General features: G+C 45.7%; 1 protein-coding gene across 4 annotated transcripts in view; it reads left to right on the top strand.

The window, feature by feature from the left end:
• The window catches only part of TPST2 (tyrosylprotein sulfotransferase 2), a 55,039-nt gene extending 42,361 nt beyond the window's left edge, over positions 1-12,678 (top strand). For all 4 annotated transcript variants that reach the window (XM_077160713.1, XM_077160715.1, XM_077160714.1 and 1 more), the window contains 5 exons: positions 357-1,268; positions 4,314-4,512; positions 8,479-8,529; positions 10,531-10,579; positions 11,840-12,678. In XM_077160713.1, coding sequence (XP_077016828.1) covers positions 427-1,268; positions 4,314-4,512; positions 8,479-8,529; positions 10,531-10,572 — 1,134 coding nt within the window. In that variant the 5' untranslated portion in view covers positions 357-426 and the 3' untranslated portion in view covers positions 10,573-10,579; positions 11,840-12,678. The remainder of the gene's footprint in view (positions 1-356; positions 1,269-4,313; positions 4,513-8,478; positions 8,530-10,530; positions 10,580-11,839) is intronic.
• The last annotated feature ends 1,313 nt before the right edge of the window (positions 12,679-13,991 follow it).

Raw genomic sequence — 13,991 nt, 5'->3', positions numbered from 1 at the left:
GCAGTGAACAGAACGGATAGAATTCCCTGCCCTCGTGGATCAGGTGTGCTGTTGGGATCTGACGCTTTGGGGGGCTTATCCTTTTTTTCTCCTTTTTATGGTATTTTATAATAACCATTACTGTCTCCATTGAGAGGTTAAGGAGCCAGCTAGAACTGGGAGAGATTCCATTGGAACCCAGGCGGTGCCCTGTTGGAAGACTTGATGAGTTAAGGCAGGGCGCCTGGTAGGGTGCCCTGACTCTCCCCATCGTGGCCACTGACCCCTCTTGGGGACTGCACGGTGAAGGGCCCGGCAGCCCCCAGGCCTTCCCTGAGCCTGCGTGACCCGGCCCCCGTCTCTCCCTCCCTCTGCAGATGTGAGCGGCCGGCAGCCGGGTCGCTGAGACGACTCCCCGTGCGGGGCCTGGCCCTCCCCCGGCCCAGCATGCGCCTGTCAGTGCGGAGGGCGCTGCTGGCGGTCGCCTGCGCCCTGGCCCTGGTGCTGGCGGTGCAGCTGGGGCAGCAGGCGCTGGAGTGCCGGGCGGTGCTGGCGGGGCCGCGGAGCCCGCGGCGGGCCATGCGGCCGGAGCAGGAGGAGCTGGTGATGGTGGGCGCCGACCGCGTGGAGTACCGCTACGGCAAGGCCATGCCGCTCATCTTCGTGGGCGGTGTGCCCCGCAGCGGCACCACCCTCATGCGCGCCATGCTGGACGCCCACCCCGAGGTGCGCTGCGGCGAGGAGACCCGCATCATCCCCCGAGTGCTGGCCATGCGCCAGGCCTGGTCCAAGTCGGGCCGCGAGAAGCTGCGGCTGGACGAGGCGGGCGTGACAGATGAGGTGCTGGACGCCGCCATGCAGGCTTTCATCCTGGAGGTGATCGCCAAGCACGGCGAGCCGGCCCGCGTGCTCTGCAACAAGGACCCCTTCGCGCTCAAGTCCTCCGTCTACCTGTCGCGCCTCTTCCCCAACTCCAAGTTCCTGCTGATGGTGCGGGACGGCCGGGCCTCGGTGCACTCCATGATCACGCGCAAGGTCACCATCGCCGGCTTTGACCTCAGCAGCTACCGCGACTGCCTCACCAAGTGGAACAGGGCCATCGAGGTGATGTACGCCCAGTGCCTGGAGGTGGGCAAGGACAAGTGCCTGCCTGTGTACTACGAGCAGCTGGTGCTGCACCCCAGGCGCTCCCTCAAGCTCATCCTCGACTTCCTCGGCATCGCCTGGAGTGACGCTGTCCTGCATCATGAGGACCTCATCGGCAAGCCGGGCGGAGTCTCCCTGTCCAAGTGAGTGGAGCCCCGAAGACTCCGCACTCCCCACTCAACCCCACCGCCCTGGAGTCTGCAAGCTCAGCTCTGCCCACCGAGCTGTGTGGCCTTGGGCAAGTCACTGAACCTCTCTGAGCTCAGCCTTCTCTTGTAATGGAGATCCACCAAGAGGATGGCTAAGAGCACAGCCTTCCGCCAGATCTCTCCCCCCTTAGCTCTGTGGCCTTGGGCAGATCACTCAGTGTACCTCTCTGAGCCTCAGTTTCACAACCATAAAAAATGGAGGCAGTCGCTTCTTTTCTAGGAGAAGCAGCAAACATTGAACTGTGCTTTGTAGGAAGACAGAGGTGGGTAAAGGTTAAGAGCACAGATTCTGGAGGCAGATTCCCTGACTTAGAATCCTGGCTCCATCATTTACTAGCTGTGTACCTTTGGGCAAGTGACTTATCCTCTCTGTGCCTCTGTTTCTGCCATCACAACATGGGGATATAATTTACCTATTACATAGGTACTTGTGAGCCTCAAATAGGACAAAATGTGTCAGTTACTGTTATTTCTTTTATCATTTCAGGGTTGTTATTGCTCTCATTGAGATAACTCATCATCCTGACCATATTACCATTTCAGAACTATGTGGCCAGTACATGGTTAAGCCCCCTTTTTTCACTTTATGTTTGGGAGCTCTTGCCTGTGGCATCCAGTATTCTGTGGTGATGTCATTTTGAATGGCCAGATAATAGTTCATTACATGAATTACCATATTCTATTTAACATCCCCTATTGCTGGACACTTCGGTTATTTCCAGTTTTGAGTTGTACCAAGCCTTTCTCCTATGAATGTTCTGGGACATCTCCACATTATTTCTATACTATAAAGTCTGAGAAACAGTGTATCTCTTAATCCTCAGAGAAGCCTAAGGATTGGGGACCATACCTACCCCCATTTTACAAATGAAGAGAACTGAATCTCAAAGACAAGAAGGTACTGGCTTAAGGCCACCCAGCGGGCAAAGTGTGGTGTTGGGACTTTGAACCCTAGCCTGGCAGACTCTGAAGTACGTGCCCTTAAGCTCTCCATGCCCTGCGCCCCTCCTTCCTTCCTCTGTCCCTTGCTCTCTGCTTTCCTTCTTTGGGGAAGCTGTCTCTGGGTATTTCCATCCTGCTCAGGCCTGGGCATCCTGGAGAGCACCGGGAAGAGTGATCCTCCCCAGGCAACACCTCCCCATCTCTCCCATGATTGGGGCCCACTGGGCTCCATCCTTGAGCGTTCTGTGGTGCGCTGTGTCAAGTGGGAAGCACAAAGCAGCTCTTCCCCCTGGCGATGAAGTGCCAAATACTGGGTACCTCAGCAAGCTGGTGCTGGAGCTGGGATGTTGTAAATAATTGTGGCAGAAAATCAGGGCATATATCTTCACTGCAGAAAGTTGGAAAAATACACAACAAAAAAGGGAAAGACAATGCTTGCTGGTCCTTTATCAGGGCAAATCGATAAAACTGGAGTCCTAGCAAACATTGTACATGGCAGCCTTTTTCCACTTTATGTATGGGACCTCTTGCCTGTGCCATCCAGTACTCTTTGGTGATATCATCTTGAACAGCCAGATAACATTCCATTAAATGAATTACCGTATTCTATTCAACATCCCCTATTGCTGGACACTTCGGTTATTTCCACTTTTCTTGACTCTTACCAAGCCTTTCTCCCATGAATGTTCTGGGATGTGTCCACAAGATTTCTGTACCATAAAGTCTGAGAGCTACAAGGGTCAGGAGAAAGGTCATACACATATTAGAGATTTTTGACACAATGGATAGAGCTGAGATTTAAATTTGGGTCTCCAGACCACAAATTGATATTCCTCCCACCATTTCATACCCTTTCGCCTTCCCAGTTCTTTATACTCCTAGTCTTGTCTTCCTTTTGTTGCATCTTTTCTGTTTCTGTTCTTTATCCCCAAGTCACATCTTAGTTGGGATGGAAGCATGTAGAAATATGCCCCCATTTCTGGATTCCCCACACCCCACCCTATAAGGTATTCTATTTATAATTGGCAAGAGCTTCATAATTCCTGTGGTTTGGTAAGCCTGTTGAGGATGCACGTTGGAGATGAAGATTGTTCTGTTGTAACAGCAAAGAATTGGAAACAACTTAAAAGTCCATCTTTAGGGGGATGAAAAATAAGCTGTTGTGGTTTTATGCTGTGCAGTGCCACATAGCTGGGCTAAGGAATAAGGTATTGTTAAGTGAAAAAGAAGTTGCAGAACAAAACATTTAGCATATAATTTCTGTGTTAAAAACTGGAAATGTAACAATAGACTTTCTGTATGTGTGTGATAGCTTACGGTTATTGAGAACTTAGAATGCACTATATATTCTCTTAGGCATTTTCCTTGTATTAGCTCATGTAATCCTCAGTGGTTCCTCAGAACAGCTCAACAAATTAGATACTACTAACTATTCCCATTTTGTAGATGAGGAAACAGAGGTTCAGAGAGTTGAAATAACTCACCGAAGGCCACACAGCCAGAGGTAGTGCAGCTGGCATTTGAACCCAGGCGTCTGGCTCTTGAGTCTGCTTTTGACCATTTTATCCAAGGCACAAAAAGAAGAATCAAAAGGGTGGGGTGTATTCCAGAAAGTTTTACCATATACCTGCAGGAAGCTGATGGACAGAGAATGGTGATCAGAGGGATTTCTAGCTTTTTTTTAGTGCATTATAATTTCCTTACAAGGGCACAATATCCAGGTTAGTTGTATAAATAAAAAAGTTATTTTTAAAATCCCAGGGAGTTCAGGGAAGCAGGATTCATGCACCCACTTTATGCATTGGCTAGTCCTTTCTCCCGACTTCCCTGCCGCATGCTCTCATCCCCCCTGTGTGGAAGAGGCAATAAGGAAGCAAAGTGACTTGCTCATACTCTCCCATTTGGTGTTGGCAGAGCTGGGCCGGGCCCCAGAGAGCCCTAGCCTTTCCCAGTGCCCCTCGAATGAGTGAGCAGGGAGCCCCCCAGTGCTGTCTGGGTCTGCCCCCGTCCCCTGGCCAGCCTGTCCTCTCTCCCCAGGATTGAGCGGTCTACAGACCAGGTCATCAAGCCTGTGAACCTGGAAGCGCTCTCCAAGTGGATCGGCCACATCCCCGAGGACGTGGTGAGGGACATGGCCCAGGTCGCCCCCATGCTGGCTCGGCTCGGCTATGACCCCTATGCAAATCCGCCCAACTACGGCAATCCTGACCCCATCGTCATCAACAACACCTACCGGGTGAGTCCTACCGGATGAGTACGTGTGCGCGTGGAGACATGCTCCTGGCTTCAGCAGGGCCCATGGCCTCCGGCTACCTGAGAAAACACTTAGCCTCTTGATTCCTGAGCAGCCTCCTAGTTTCTATCTGATGGACACTGTGAAACTTAGAACTGCCTGTATTTCCATTTTCACTTAGGCTGCAAGGAAGCTCAAAGCTAGATGGTAGTGTGTCTTTCACACTCTGGCATCTAACATCAGACCTGTTTGTGCAGTCATTTCATCTCATTTCTCTCCTCTTTTTTTTTAAAAAAAACTTTTTTTTTTACTATGGTAAACTCTACAAAGTCATTTTAACCTTTTTTCAGTGAACAGTTTTGACATTAACTGCATTGACAATATTGCATAATTTTCACCACTCTCTATTTCCAGAACACTTTCGTCATCCCAAACAAACTTGGACCCATTAAGCAATAACTCCTCATTTCCCCCCATCCCTGGTAACCACTATTCTGTTTTCTGTCTCTGTAGATTTGCTTAAAGTATTTCATATAAGAGAAATCATACAATTTTGTCTTTTTATATCTAACTTATTTCACTCAACATGATATCTTCAAGGCTCAGTCATGTGGCATGTATCAAAGCTTCACTTCTTTTATGGCTGAATAAATATTCCGCCATGTGGATATACCACATTTTGTTTATCCATTCATCTATTGACGGACACTTGGGTCGCTTCCACCTTTTGGCTATTGTGAATAATGCTGCGGAGAACATCGGCGTGCTAATATCTATTCAAGTCCCTGCTTTCAGTTCTTTTGAGTATATACCTAGTAGTGGGACTGGCAGATCATATAATATGTTTATGTTTAACTTTCTGAGGAACAGCCAAAATGTTCTCCAAAGCAGCTGTACCACTTTACATTCCCACCAACAATGGCTGAGGATTCCCATTTCTCTGCCTCCATCGAGCACTTATTTTCCATTTTTTTAAAAATAATAGCCATTCTAGTGGGTGTGAAGTGGTATCTCATTGTGGTTTTGGTTTGTATTTCTGTAATGGCTGATGATGCGGAGCCTCTTTTCCCATGCTTTTTAGCCATTTGTATGTCCTTTTTGGAGAAATGACTGTTCAAAACCTTTGCCCCACTTTTTAATTGGGTTTTTGCCTCTTTGTTGTTGAGTTGTGGGAGTTCTTTATATATTCTGGATGGAAGTCCGCCATCAGATATATAGTTGTCTTTTCACTTTCCTGATCTCCTGTTTTCCCTTTTCCACTGCACTTCTCCAGCTATTTTTATTGTTGTTGTTCATCTGTTTGCAAAGCATTTCAAATCCTTGCTGGGACTGGGCCTAAATAAATAAAGTTCTGGTCCCTCCTATTGCCCTTATAAGGTTTCGTGGTGATTTTTCAGACAGATTTGAGGCTAGGGCAGTTTCAATCCCTTTTCTGTTCTCCTCGGTGTTAGTGGTGAAGGAAAATGACTTTGATGAGGTGTTTTTGAAATGTTCACGTAGGCTTGTACTCACTGAAAGAACAGTTAAGTTTACTGTCATAATCACATGCTCCTGTCATAGCTTCTAGCTTATGCTTTGGGTGCTGTGTCCTGATTTCTTTAGAGGCACTAAGTTAAAATACTTGAAAATGAGATCAGGACCTGCAGTAGAGCTCCCTCAACCTCTACATCAAGACCAAAATCTTAATTGAAGGGCGGGCCACGGTGGCTCAGCAGGCAAGAATGCTCGCCTGCCATGCCAGAGGACCCGGGTTCGATTCCCGGTGCCTGCCCATGTTAAAAAAAAAAAACAAAAAAAAAATTAATTGAAACTTCCGCTCAGCGTTTCAGAACACGTGCAGGTGTTAGAAAGTAAGCAGTTCTTGTATTGAATCACAAAGGGAGAAAGGTCATTCCTCTCTCATTCTGCTTTCATTCTTCAGTTGACTAAAGAAGAAAGTTTCTAGTTGGTGCTAACAAGTCTTTAGCACCAGCCCCAACGCTTGCTCTCTTTAACAAAGATAATTTACCAGCCCTGAGCCTTGGGGACTCTGCCCTTGCAATTGACGTATGAACTCATCTGTGGGTTTCAGTAGTTCCTTCTTCCCTCCCTGCTCCCCCCACCCCCATGTCTGCTGATTTTGCAAACATTTATTTAACGGAAATACTCAGCAATCCAATGTAGATACAGCATCACGGGGCTGTCATTACACAGGGCTCCCTTTGTTATTAGTCTTTAAGCTCTATTTATATGTTTGCACACTTTTCTATACATATATTTCACAATTTAAAGAAGAGCTGGGTTAAAGAGAAGAAGGTAATGATCTTGAAATCCAGCCTCCGTGTGCTTCTCGGAAACAGTAGCTGGGGCACGTTGGGGCATGAGGGACACCAGGCTGGACTTACCTTAGAGGCTCTTACCCAGTGGTTCTTAGCCAGCAGCAGCTTTTCTGGAATTTCTTTAAAGTTAGAGGCCTTTAAAGTTACTGCTGGGTCAGAAACGCCCAGAGTAAGGTCATAAAAAATAAATAATTCTGATGCCCATGGATGGTTAGGATCAGAATTGAAGCTTTTTGCTTTGTTGTCTTTAAGTGAAAGATATCTCCAGAAAATTTGTGTTCTTCCAAAGATGTTTCTTCCCAGGAAGTTTTGTCTTTATAGTTTGTTTTGCTGTTACTAAGAAGGCAAGGCCCCTCGTTGGAAACCCGTTGTGTGTGAATGTCTGTGTGTGAGCATACCTGTGTGTGTCTGTGTGCGAGTGTGTCTGTGTCTGTACGCGTGTATGTGTGTTTCTTTGTATTCTGTACCATGTGTTTCTAGGATCCTGGGGTGCAGCTAAAGCAGCGCCCATGAAATTGTATCTGCGCTGTCCATGTCAGTAGCCACTAGCCACATGTGGCCCTCAACCCATGAAATGTCACTAGTCCAAATTGGGATATGCTCTAAGTGTAAAATGCACACTGGATTTTTTTTTTTTTTTTTTTTTGCATGGGCAGGTTCCCAGAATCGAACTCAGGTCTCCAGCATGGCAGGCGAGAACTCTGCCACTGAGCCACTATTTCACTGCCCTGGATTTTTTCTTTTTAACTGCAGTTTATTAAGATATGTTCACATACCATATAATCCATCCAAAGCATACAGTGTCATCACCTAGTTGTGCAGTCATCATTACAATCAATTTTAGAACATTTCCATTATTCCAAAAAGAAAAATAACAAATAGACATTAAAAAAGAGAACCAAACCCCCACCCCCACCCCTTATCCTCCCCTCCTATTAATGACCCCTAATATTGATGTGGTAAGCACACTGGGTTTTGAAGTCTTAGGACAAAAAAGAAGTCTATACAGTATCTCCTTAATCAATTACAGGTTGAAATAATATTTTAGGTATATCAGGTTAAATAAAATACATTAATAAAATTTGTTTGTATCTTCTTAAAGATTGCTAGTATAAAGTTGAAGAATTGCATGTGTGGCTCACGTACTTCTGTGGGACAGCACTGATCTATATGGTGCCTTCCATGCTAAGAGACAGTGGAAAGATTCAGAATATTCTAGTTCCTGACTGAGAGGCTTTCCCATGGCTTTTAGCCGGCCTGGAAGGCTTTTCCTTCAGAGCTTAGCCTAGCTGATTTTCCTTGTCGTTCAGGACTCAGCTTAAAGGTCACCTGTTCCCAGAGCCCTTCTGAAAGACCACCCAATCAAAAGAAGTGCATTGGCGACTCCTAATCATAAGTCTTTGTTTTCCTTTCTTCATAGTGCTTCCCATGCCTTGATGTGTTTCTTGCTTACTCGTGTTTCTTGTTACTTGTGTATTGTCTGGCTGTAGGAATTTAATTTGTCTTGGAATAATGCCTGGAATAACAGGAGCCCAATACATAGTTGTTGGGTGGATGGGTGGATATGGGGCGGGGGGGGGGGGATATGGACTAAATTTTATGTATTTTTTTATCATTTCCATGATAGTGATATTTCTTTTCTCTTCCCTAGGTCTTAAAAGGGGACTACAAAACACCAGCCAATCTGAAAGGATATTTTCAGGTTTGAAATCCCCACAGGAATTCTGAATTCTGGTTATCTTGGCCGTGTCACTAGCTTGCTGTATGCCCTTGGGCGCGTCACTTCTCCAATCTGGTTGACAGTTTCCCCACCCTAAAGAGGGGGCTTGGGCCAGGTGGTCGAAGTGTCTGATAGAGGTCTGGCCGCACTTCACCAGCCCTTTAGCGTGAGCGCTTCCTTCATCCTGAAAGCAATTAGAAGGGGCTTTATGGAACTTTCTGTCAAACTTTTGATCTTAAATGCAGTTTTATTTAGAACAGTAGTTCCAAAGCACTACCCAGTGCAAAATTTTCATTAGTTACCCCCAAAATGAAAAGCTTGGGGTTGGGGAGACAGGACATGTAATGTGTGTATGTGTGCAGATGTAGACACGTCTTCATGCCACCTTCCCCGTGCATGGCCACGCTGGGCCATCAAACTTCCCGGGTGTGGCCATAGGAGGTGCCAACGCTCCGTGTCAGGAAGGACTGTCCCTTCACCAACACAGCGGTCCTCCTTTTGGTCTTAAATAACCCCCTTTAAAGTGAAGTATGAAGTGGTGGTGCTTGAGTTAATGGTTTTAGATCACGTGTGGGTTGTGTTTAAATAAAGGGGAGGCCACCCTCTGCCAGTTCCCAGTTTAGTTACTGAATGAATGAACCTTGAGAGCCTGGGGACCAGTTTTTAAGCATTCCTCAGTGTATTGGGCAGGGTATTGATCAGAGACCCTGCATGTGGTTTTTCCTCATCTCTTGCAACTGTGATAAAATGGTGTCAAAATTAGTGAGCTCTCCAGCAGGAATGTTCCCCTCCACTGTGACATTTCCCAGGACACTACCTGTGAAATCTTCAGCCACCTATGCCTGTTCCTGCATCCCATGTTAAAAAATAATAAGTGAGCTCTACTTTATTTTAGCCAAATAGAAACAGAATTGAGATTGAAAGGAATGATCCACAATTCTGAACGTTTATCATTTTTGCACATTGCCCTTCTGCCCACCTTTTGCATTAGTTGCAATTCTGATGTGTGAGCTGCTTTGATTTGCTTTCTTATGTATTTGTCCATCTTTTGGGTTTCATCGTTATCATTTGACTGAGTGCACAGTACTCAGTGGTATGTATATATCACCAGTTACTTAACTGCTTCCCTAAGATCATTTCTGATTTTTTTCACATATCCTGAATGATGTGAAATCTTCCTGATTCTACCTCCCTTCTACAGGGTAAGGGGTGCTCCACTGCATGATTCCTTAGAATGCTTTTTTTAGGAGTAGAATCCATGGGTAAAAGGATCCAGATCTTTTTAAGGCTCTTGAACCACAAGGCTAAAATTGCTTTACAAAAGGGTTGGACCAGTTTCTACTCTTCTGCAGCATACGACATATACAAGACGTTTAGGTAGCCAAAACAGGTTTTATGTCCTATTAGGAGAAAAATACAAATGAATGGCATATGTAAACCCCTCCTACCCTCAGGAGAACTGCCCCGTAAATTGCACCTAACCCCTTCCTCTCCAGCCTCATCTCTTCCACCATCCCCCTTGTTCACTCATCTCCAGCCTCCTTGCTGCATCCCCAGGTCTTTGCTGTTCCCTCTGCCTGGAATGCTTTTCCTCCCAGATCATTGCATGGCTGACCTCATTTTCATCTTTTGGATCTTGGCTTGATTGTCAGTCCATGGTAGAGGACTTTCCTGACTCCCAAATGCCAGTCCCTCATTGGCCCAACATATTGCCAAGATTTGGTACTATCTTATGTATCTGTTGGTTTAACAGGCTCTCTCCCTCAATAGAGTGCCAGCTCCATGAGAATAGGCCTGGCTCTGACACGTTCCTCACAGTATCTCCAGCACCTGGTACTTACTAGGTGCATAATAAATATCCACTAAGTGAGTGAGTGCATACTCTATGATGCTGAGGGGTGAACTCAGGTCAGTGAGACCCTAGAATACCCGCCCCCCTCCACCTGACTGTGACCTCTTCTTCTGTGTTTTGTCTTTCAGCAGGTGAACCAGAACAGCACCTCCTCCCACTTAGGAAGCTTATGATTTCCAGGTAGGCCTGTGGACTTGGCTGGGAGCCCTTTCCACTGCTGAACCTAAGAGGCTCTTTCCTGAAATGCTTGTCCTTTCAGAGCCTCCCTGGGGAGAAGTGTCCACTGGGGTGGGCTGACCAAGCCCCATCAGTCGTTTCCATGGTGACAGGCTTGGGGAGGTATTTATAGGCCTGGTCTCTTAGCTCTGGATCCTGGATGGGGGAAGAACGTTGCTGAATCAACCAGAAAAAGGTCTTTAGATTGCCTGGCATTGGGGAGGGGGCAGGGGAGACCGTTGAGATGGGGGATTCTGGAATCATTTTTGCAATGAATGCTGTCTGCCCATCTGGCTTCTATAGACAGCATCAGGTTTGGCCCCAAGCAATTAAAGTTCTAATAATAGTCACAAGCAGTTCTGTTCTAAGAATAACCCCTTCAGCATTGGCCCAGGTACTCTGTGTCATTCATTTAACCCTCAGCATCCCTTTGAGGCAGGCATCGTGATCCCCCTCATCTTACAGAGGAGAAAACCAAAGCTCAGAGAAAGACTTCACCTTGCCCAAGGCCTCACAGCTACCAAGTGGCTGAAGCCCCCCAAAATTCATCTCTTCCGAGGTTGCTTTTAATGAATGATCTTATGTGCCTGTTTATCCATCCATGTGTTGCTGAGGAATGGGGCAAGGGATTCTGGATTTGGCAATTCAGAGATTTAAGGACTCACGGGTTAAAGTTTTCTCCGTCTCCATGTTCCCTGTCTGGATCTGGAGAATGGGTATTCGTCACTGCTGCCCTCTGAGGCCCCTTAGGAGATGACGTGAGCTGGCCCAAGGGGAAGTGCTCAGAAGCTGTCAAGTGTTGGCACCCAGGGTGGACTTAGAACACTGATCTTAAGGCCCCCGGGACCGAGTTCTCTTCCTTATGTCCCCCATCCTCCCTTCCAGGAAATTGCAGGGCACCCACAGAGAGGTCAGAACCCCCTGCACAGATATTTTCCCTACTCTTTTTAGACATTGGAATTTATCACATAATCCCTGCAGTTTACTCTTAATAGATCAGAAGAGGGTACTTTGAGTTCAGGTGGGTGCAGGCTGATATGTGGGTAAGAACAGAGAAACATTTTTAAATTTAAATTCTCTCTGGCCATCTGGGATGCATATATAAAGCCTCACATGCTTACGTGGATGGATGCAGGCCACATGTTCTATAATCACACATATAAATATAAAAGATCTATTTCAGAATCATTACTCCGGACCTAACACAGTCTTTTCTCTTTTCAGATCTCTGCAAGTGGCGCTCTGTTGCCAAGATGAGAAGAAACTTTTGCATTCGAGTGGAAATCGGACCTCTAATCCAAGCATATTGCTTGCTATTAATTGCCAAAATGGGGCTGCTAATGAAGAATGTATTTGCATATGTTTGCAAAAACTGAATCATCGGAAACTTACCTTGAAACTCTTCTATCCTTAGACACTCTGGGGTAGGGAGTGAAGAGTGTAGAAGTAGTCCGACTTTTGAAACTTAGATATTTTATATTTTTCCCCTCAAGAACTTTTTTAAGATTTGCTGTCCTCCTTCATTTGCAGGGCTGCCTTGGAGGCTTTGTTTGCTGGGACAAAGCCCACAACCCGTGCCTCTCCCATTGACCCTCACTTTGAATTCAAAGAATCTATTTAAAAAGAATTTAATATATGAGGCTTTCTTTGATTCCTCCTTGGTTCTACTGAGCTTGTTTCACAGAGGAAAAAAAAAGGTTATTTGAATAAAGTGAACAGGGGCTTATTTGTCTGTGCCTTACTTTACAGCGTGAAGAGATTTCTTTTTTCCATATTGAATTGTGTCAGGTGGACTGGCGTCTTAGTTTGCCAAGGCTGCTGCAAAAGATTATCAGCAACTGGGAGGCTTAAAACACAGAAATTTGTCTCACAATCCTGGAGGCTGGAAGTCCAAAATTGATGAGCTGGCAGGGCCCTGCTCCCTCTTAGGTCTGCTGGGAAGAATCTGTTCCATGCGTCTCTCCTGGCTTCTGGCGCTGACTTCCTGGCAGTCTGTGGTGCTCCTTGCCTCATTCATCATGAAACGTCCTTCCCTCTATGTTCAAATTTCATCTTATAAAGATACCATTCGTACTGGATTAAGGGCTCACCCTAACTCATTTTAACTTGCCTAATTCTATCTGTAATAACCCGATTTCAGTATATGGTCACATTTACATATACTGGAGATTAGAACCTCAAAATATATTTTGGGAGGACACAGTTCAACCCATAAAAATCAGCAATAAGCAAAGGCTGGAGAAGAGGTCTCTGTAGGGCACAACAGAATCCCCCAAATGCATAAGGGAATAATCAGACCCAGAACTGTTTTGTGTCTTTACTGAGTAAAGTGTTTTGCCCACACCCCTTTGCACAAATTACATCTCACAGTGACTTGTGATGCTTTGGAAAGGTAGTGACTCCAGTGGTTTAGAGCATGGGTTTTGGAGTCTATGACAGTTTACCAGCTGTGTGTTGAATCTTCATTTTCTCATCTGTAAAATGTGGAAGTTAAAACTTCACAGGTTTATTGGGTGGGGTTACTGGGTGATGGTGGTGGTGGTGCTGGTACGTACTGAGCCCTCCATACCAGGCAGCTGTCTTCTTGTCTTGAGGCTGCAGTGGGATTGCAGATAGGCCTTTGGGGGTTGGAAACTCCTTTCATTCATAATTTCATTCAACAATCATTTATCTATCTCCAACTCAGTCTGTCATATGTAGTACTGTCCCTTGAAAATGTAATGACAGCTGTGGATCCCCCAGCACCCCCTCCCACACACACATGCAAAAATTATGTCTGTCTCTAGGCATTCACATCTTTGACGAAGCCCATCCACCCATGAAGACCCTGGGTATTCACACAACTGCTTGGGGAAACAATAAAAAAAAATGAAGGGAGGAATGAGGAAGAAAGAAATAATTTCTTTTCCAGCCCCAAACCTACCCCTTTCCCCCAGCTCCCCGCTGCTGCCCGAAGTAATGGGATTGGGTTTTGACCTCTGAAACACAAGTTTCAGAATCCACTTCCATTTCACCTTCCCCAATTTGATCTGGGGAAAAAAAACAAAACAAAAAATAGAGTACTACATGAATAGGTTTTAGAAAATCAAAATTTCTCATTAGACTGCAAAAATCCCCTTTCACATGTCCAAAATTTGCTTCTTCCCTAAAGACATTGCTACCATTTTCCATTTGGAGCATAGTCTTCCAGACCTTTATCTATAAATTTGTTTGTATAAATGTTTATATTTAAATGTAGAGTCTTAAAGATATATAAAAAGTACCACTCTGAGTGGGTTGTTCTAAAATGTACTTTAAGGAATTGCATTGGGGGCTTTTTAGTGTGAATATACACAGTTCTGTCCCATTGTGTTAGCTGCCTGTATTCCAGAGCACG

The sequence above is a fragment of the Tamandua tetradactyla genome, chromosome 5 (genome assembly GCF_023851605.1).
Source record: "Tamandua tetradactyla isolate mTamTet1 chromosome 5, mTamTet1.pri, whole genome shotgun sequence".
Classification (NCBI taxonomy): Eukaryota; Metazoa; Chordata; class Mammalia; order Pilosa; family Myrmecophagidae; genus Tamandua; species Tamandua tetradactyla.
Note: the sequence above shows the minus strand (reverse complement) of the source record. Positions and strands in the feature narration are given on the sequence as shown.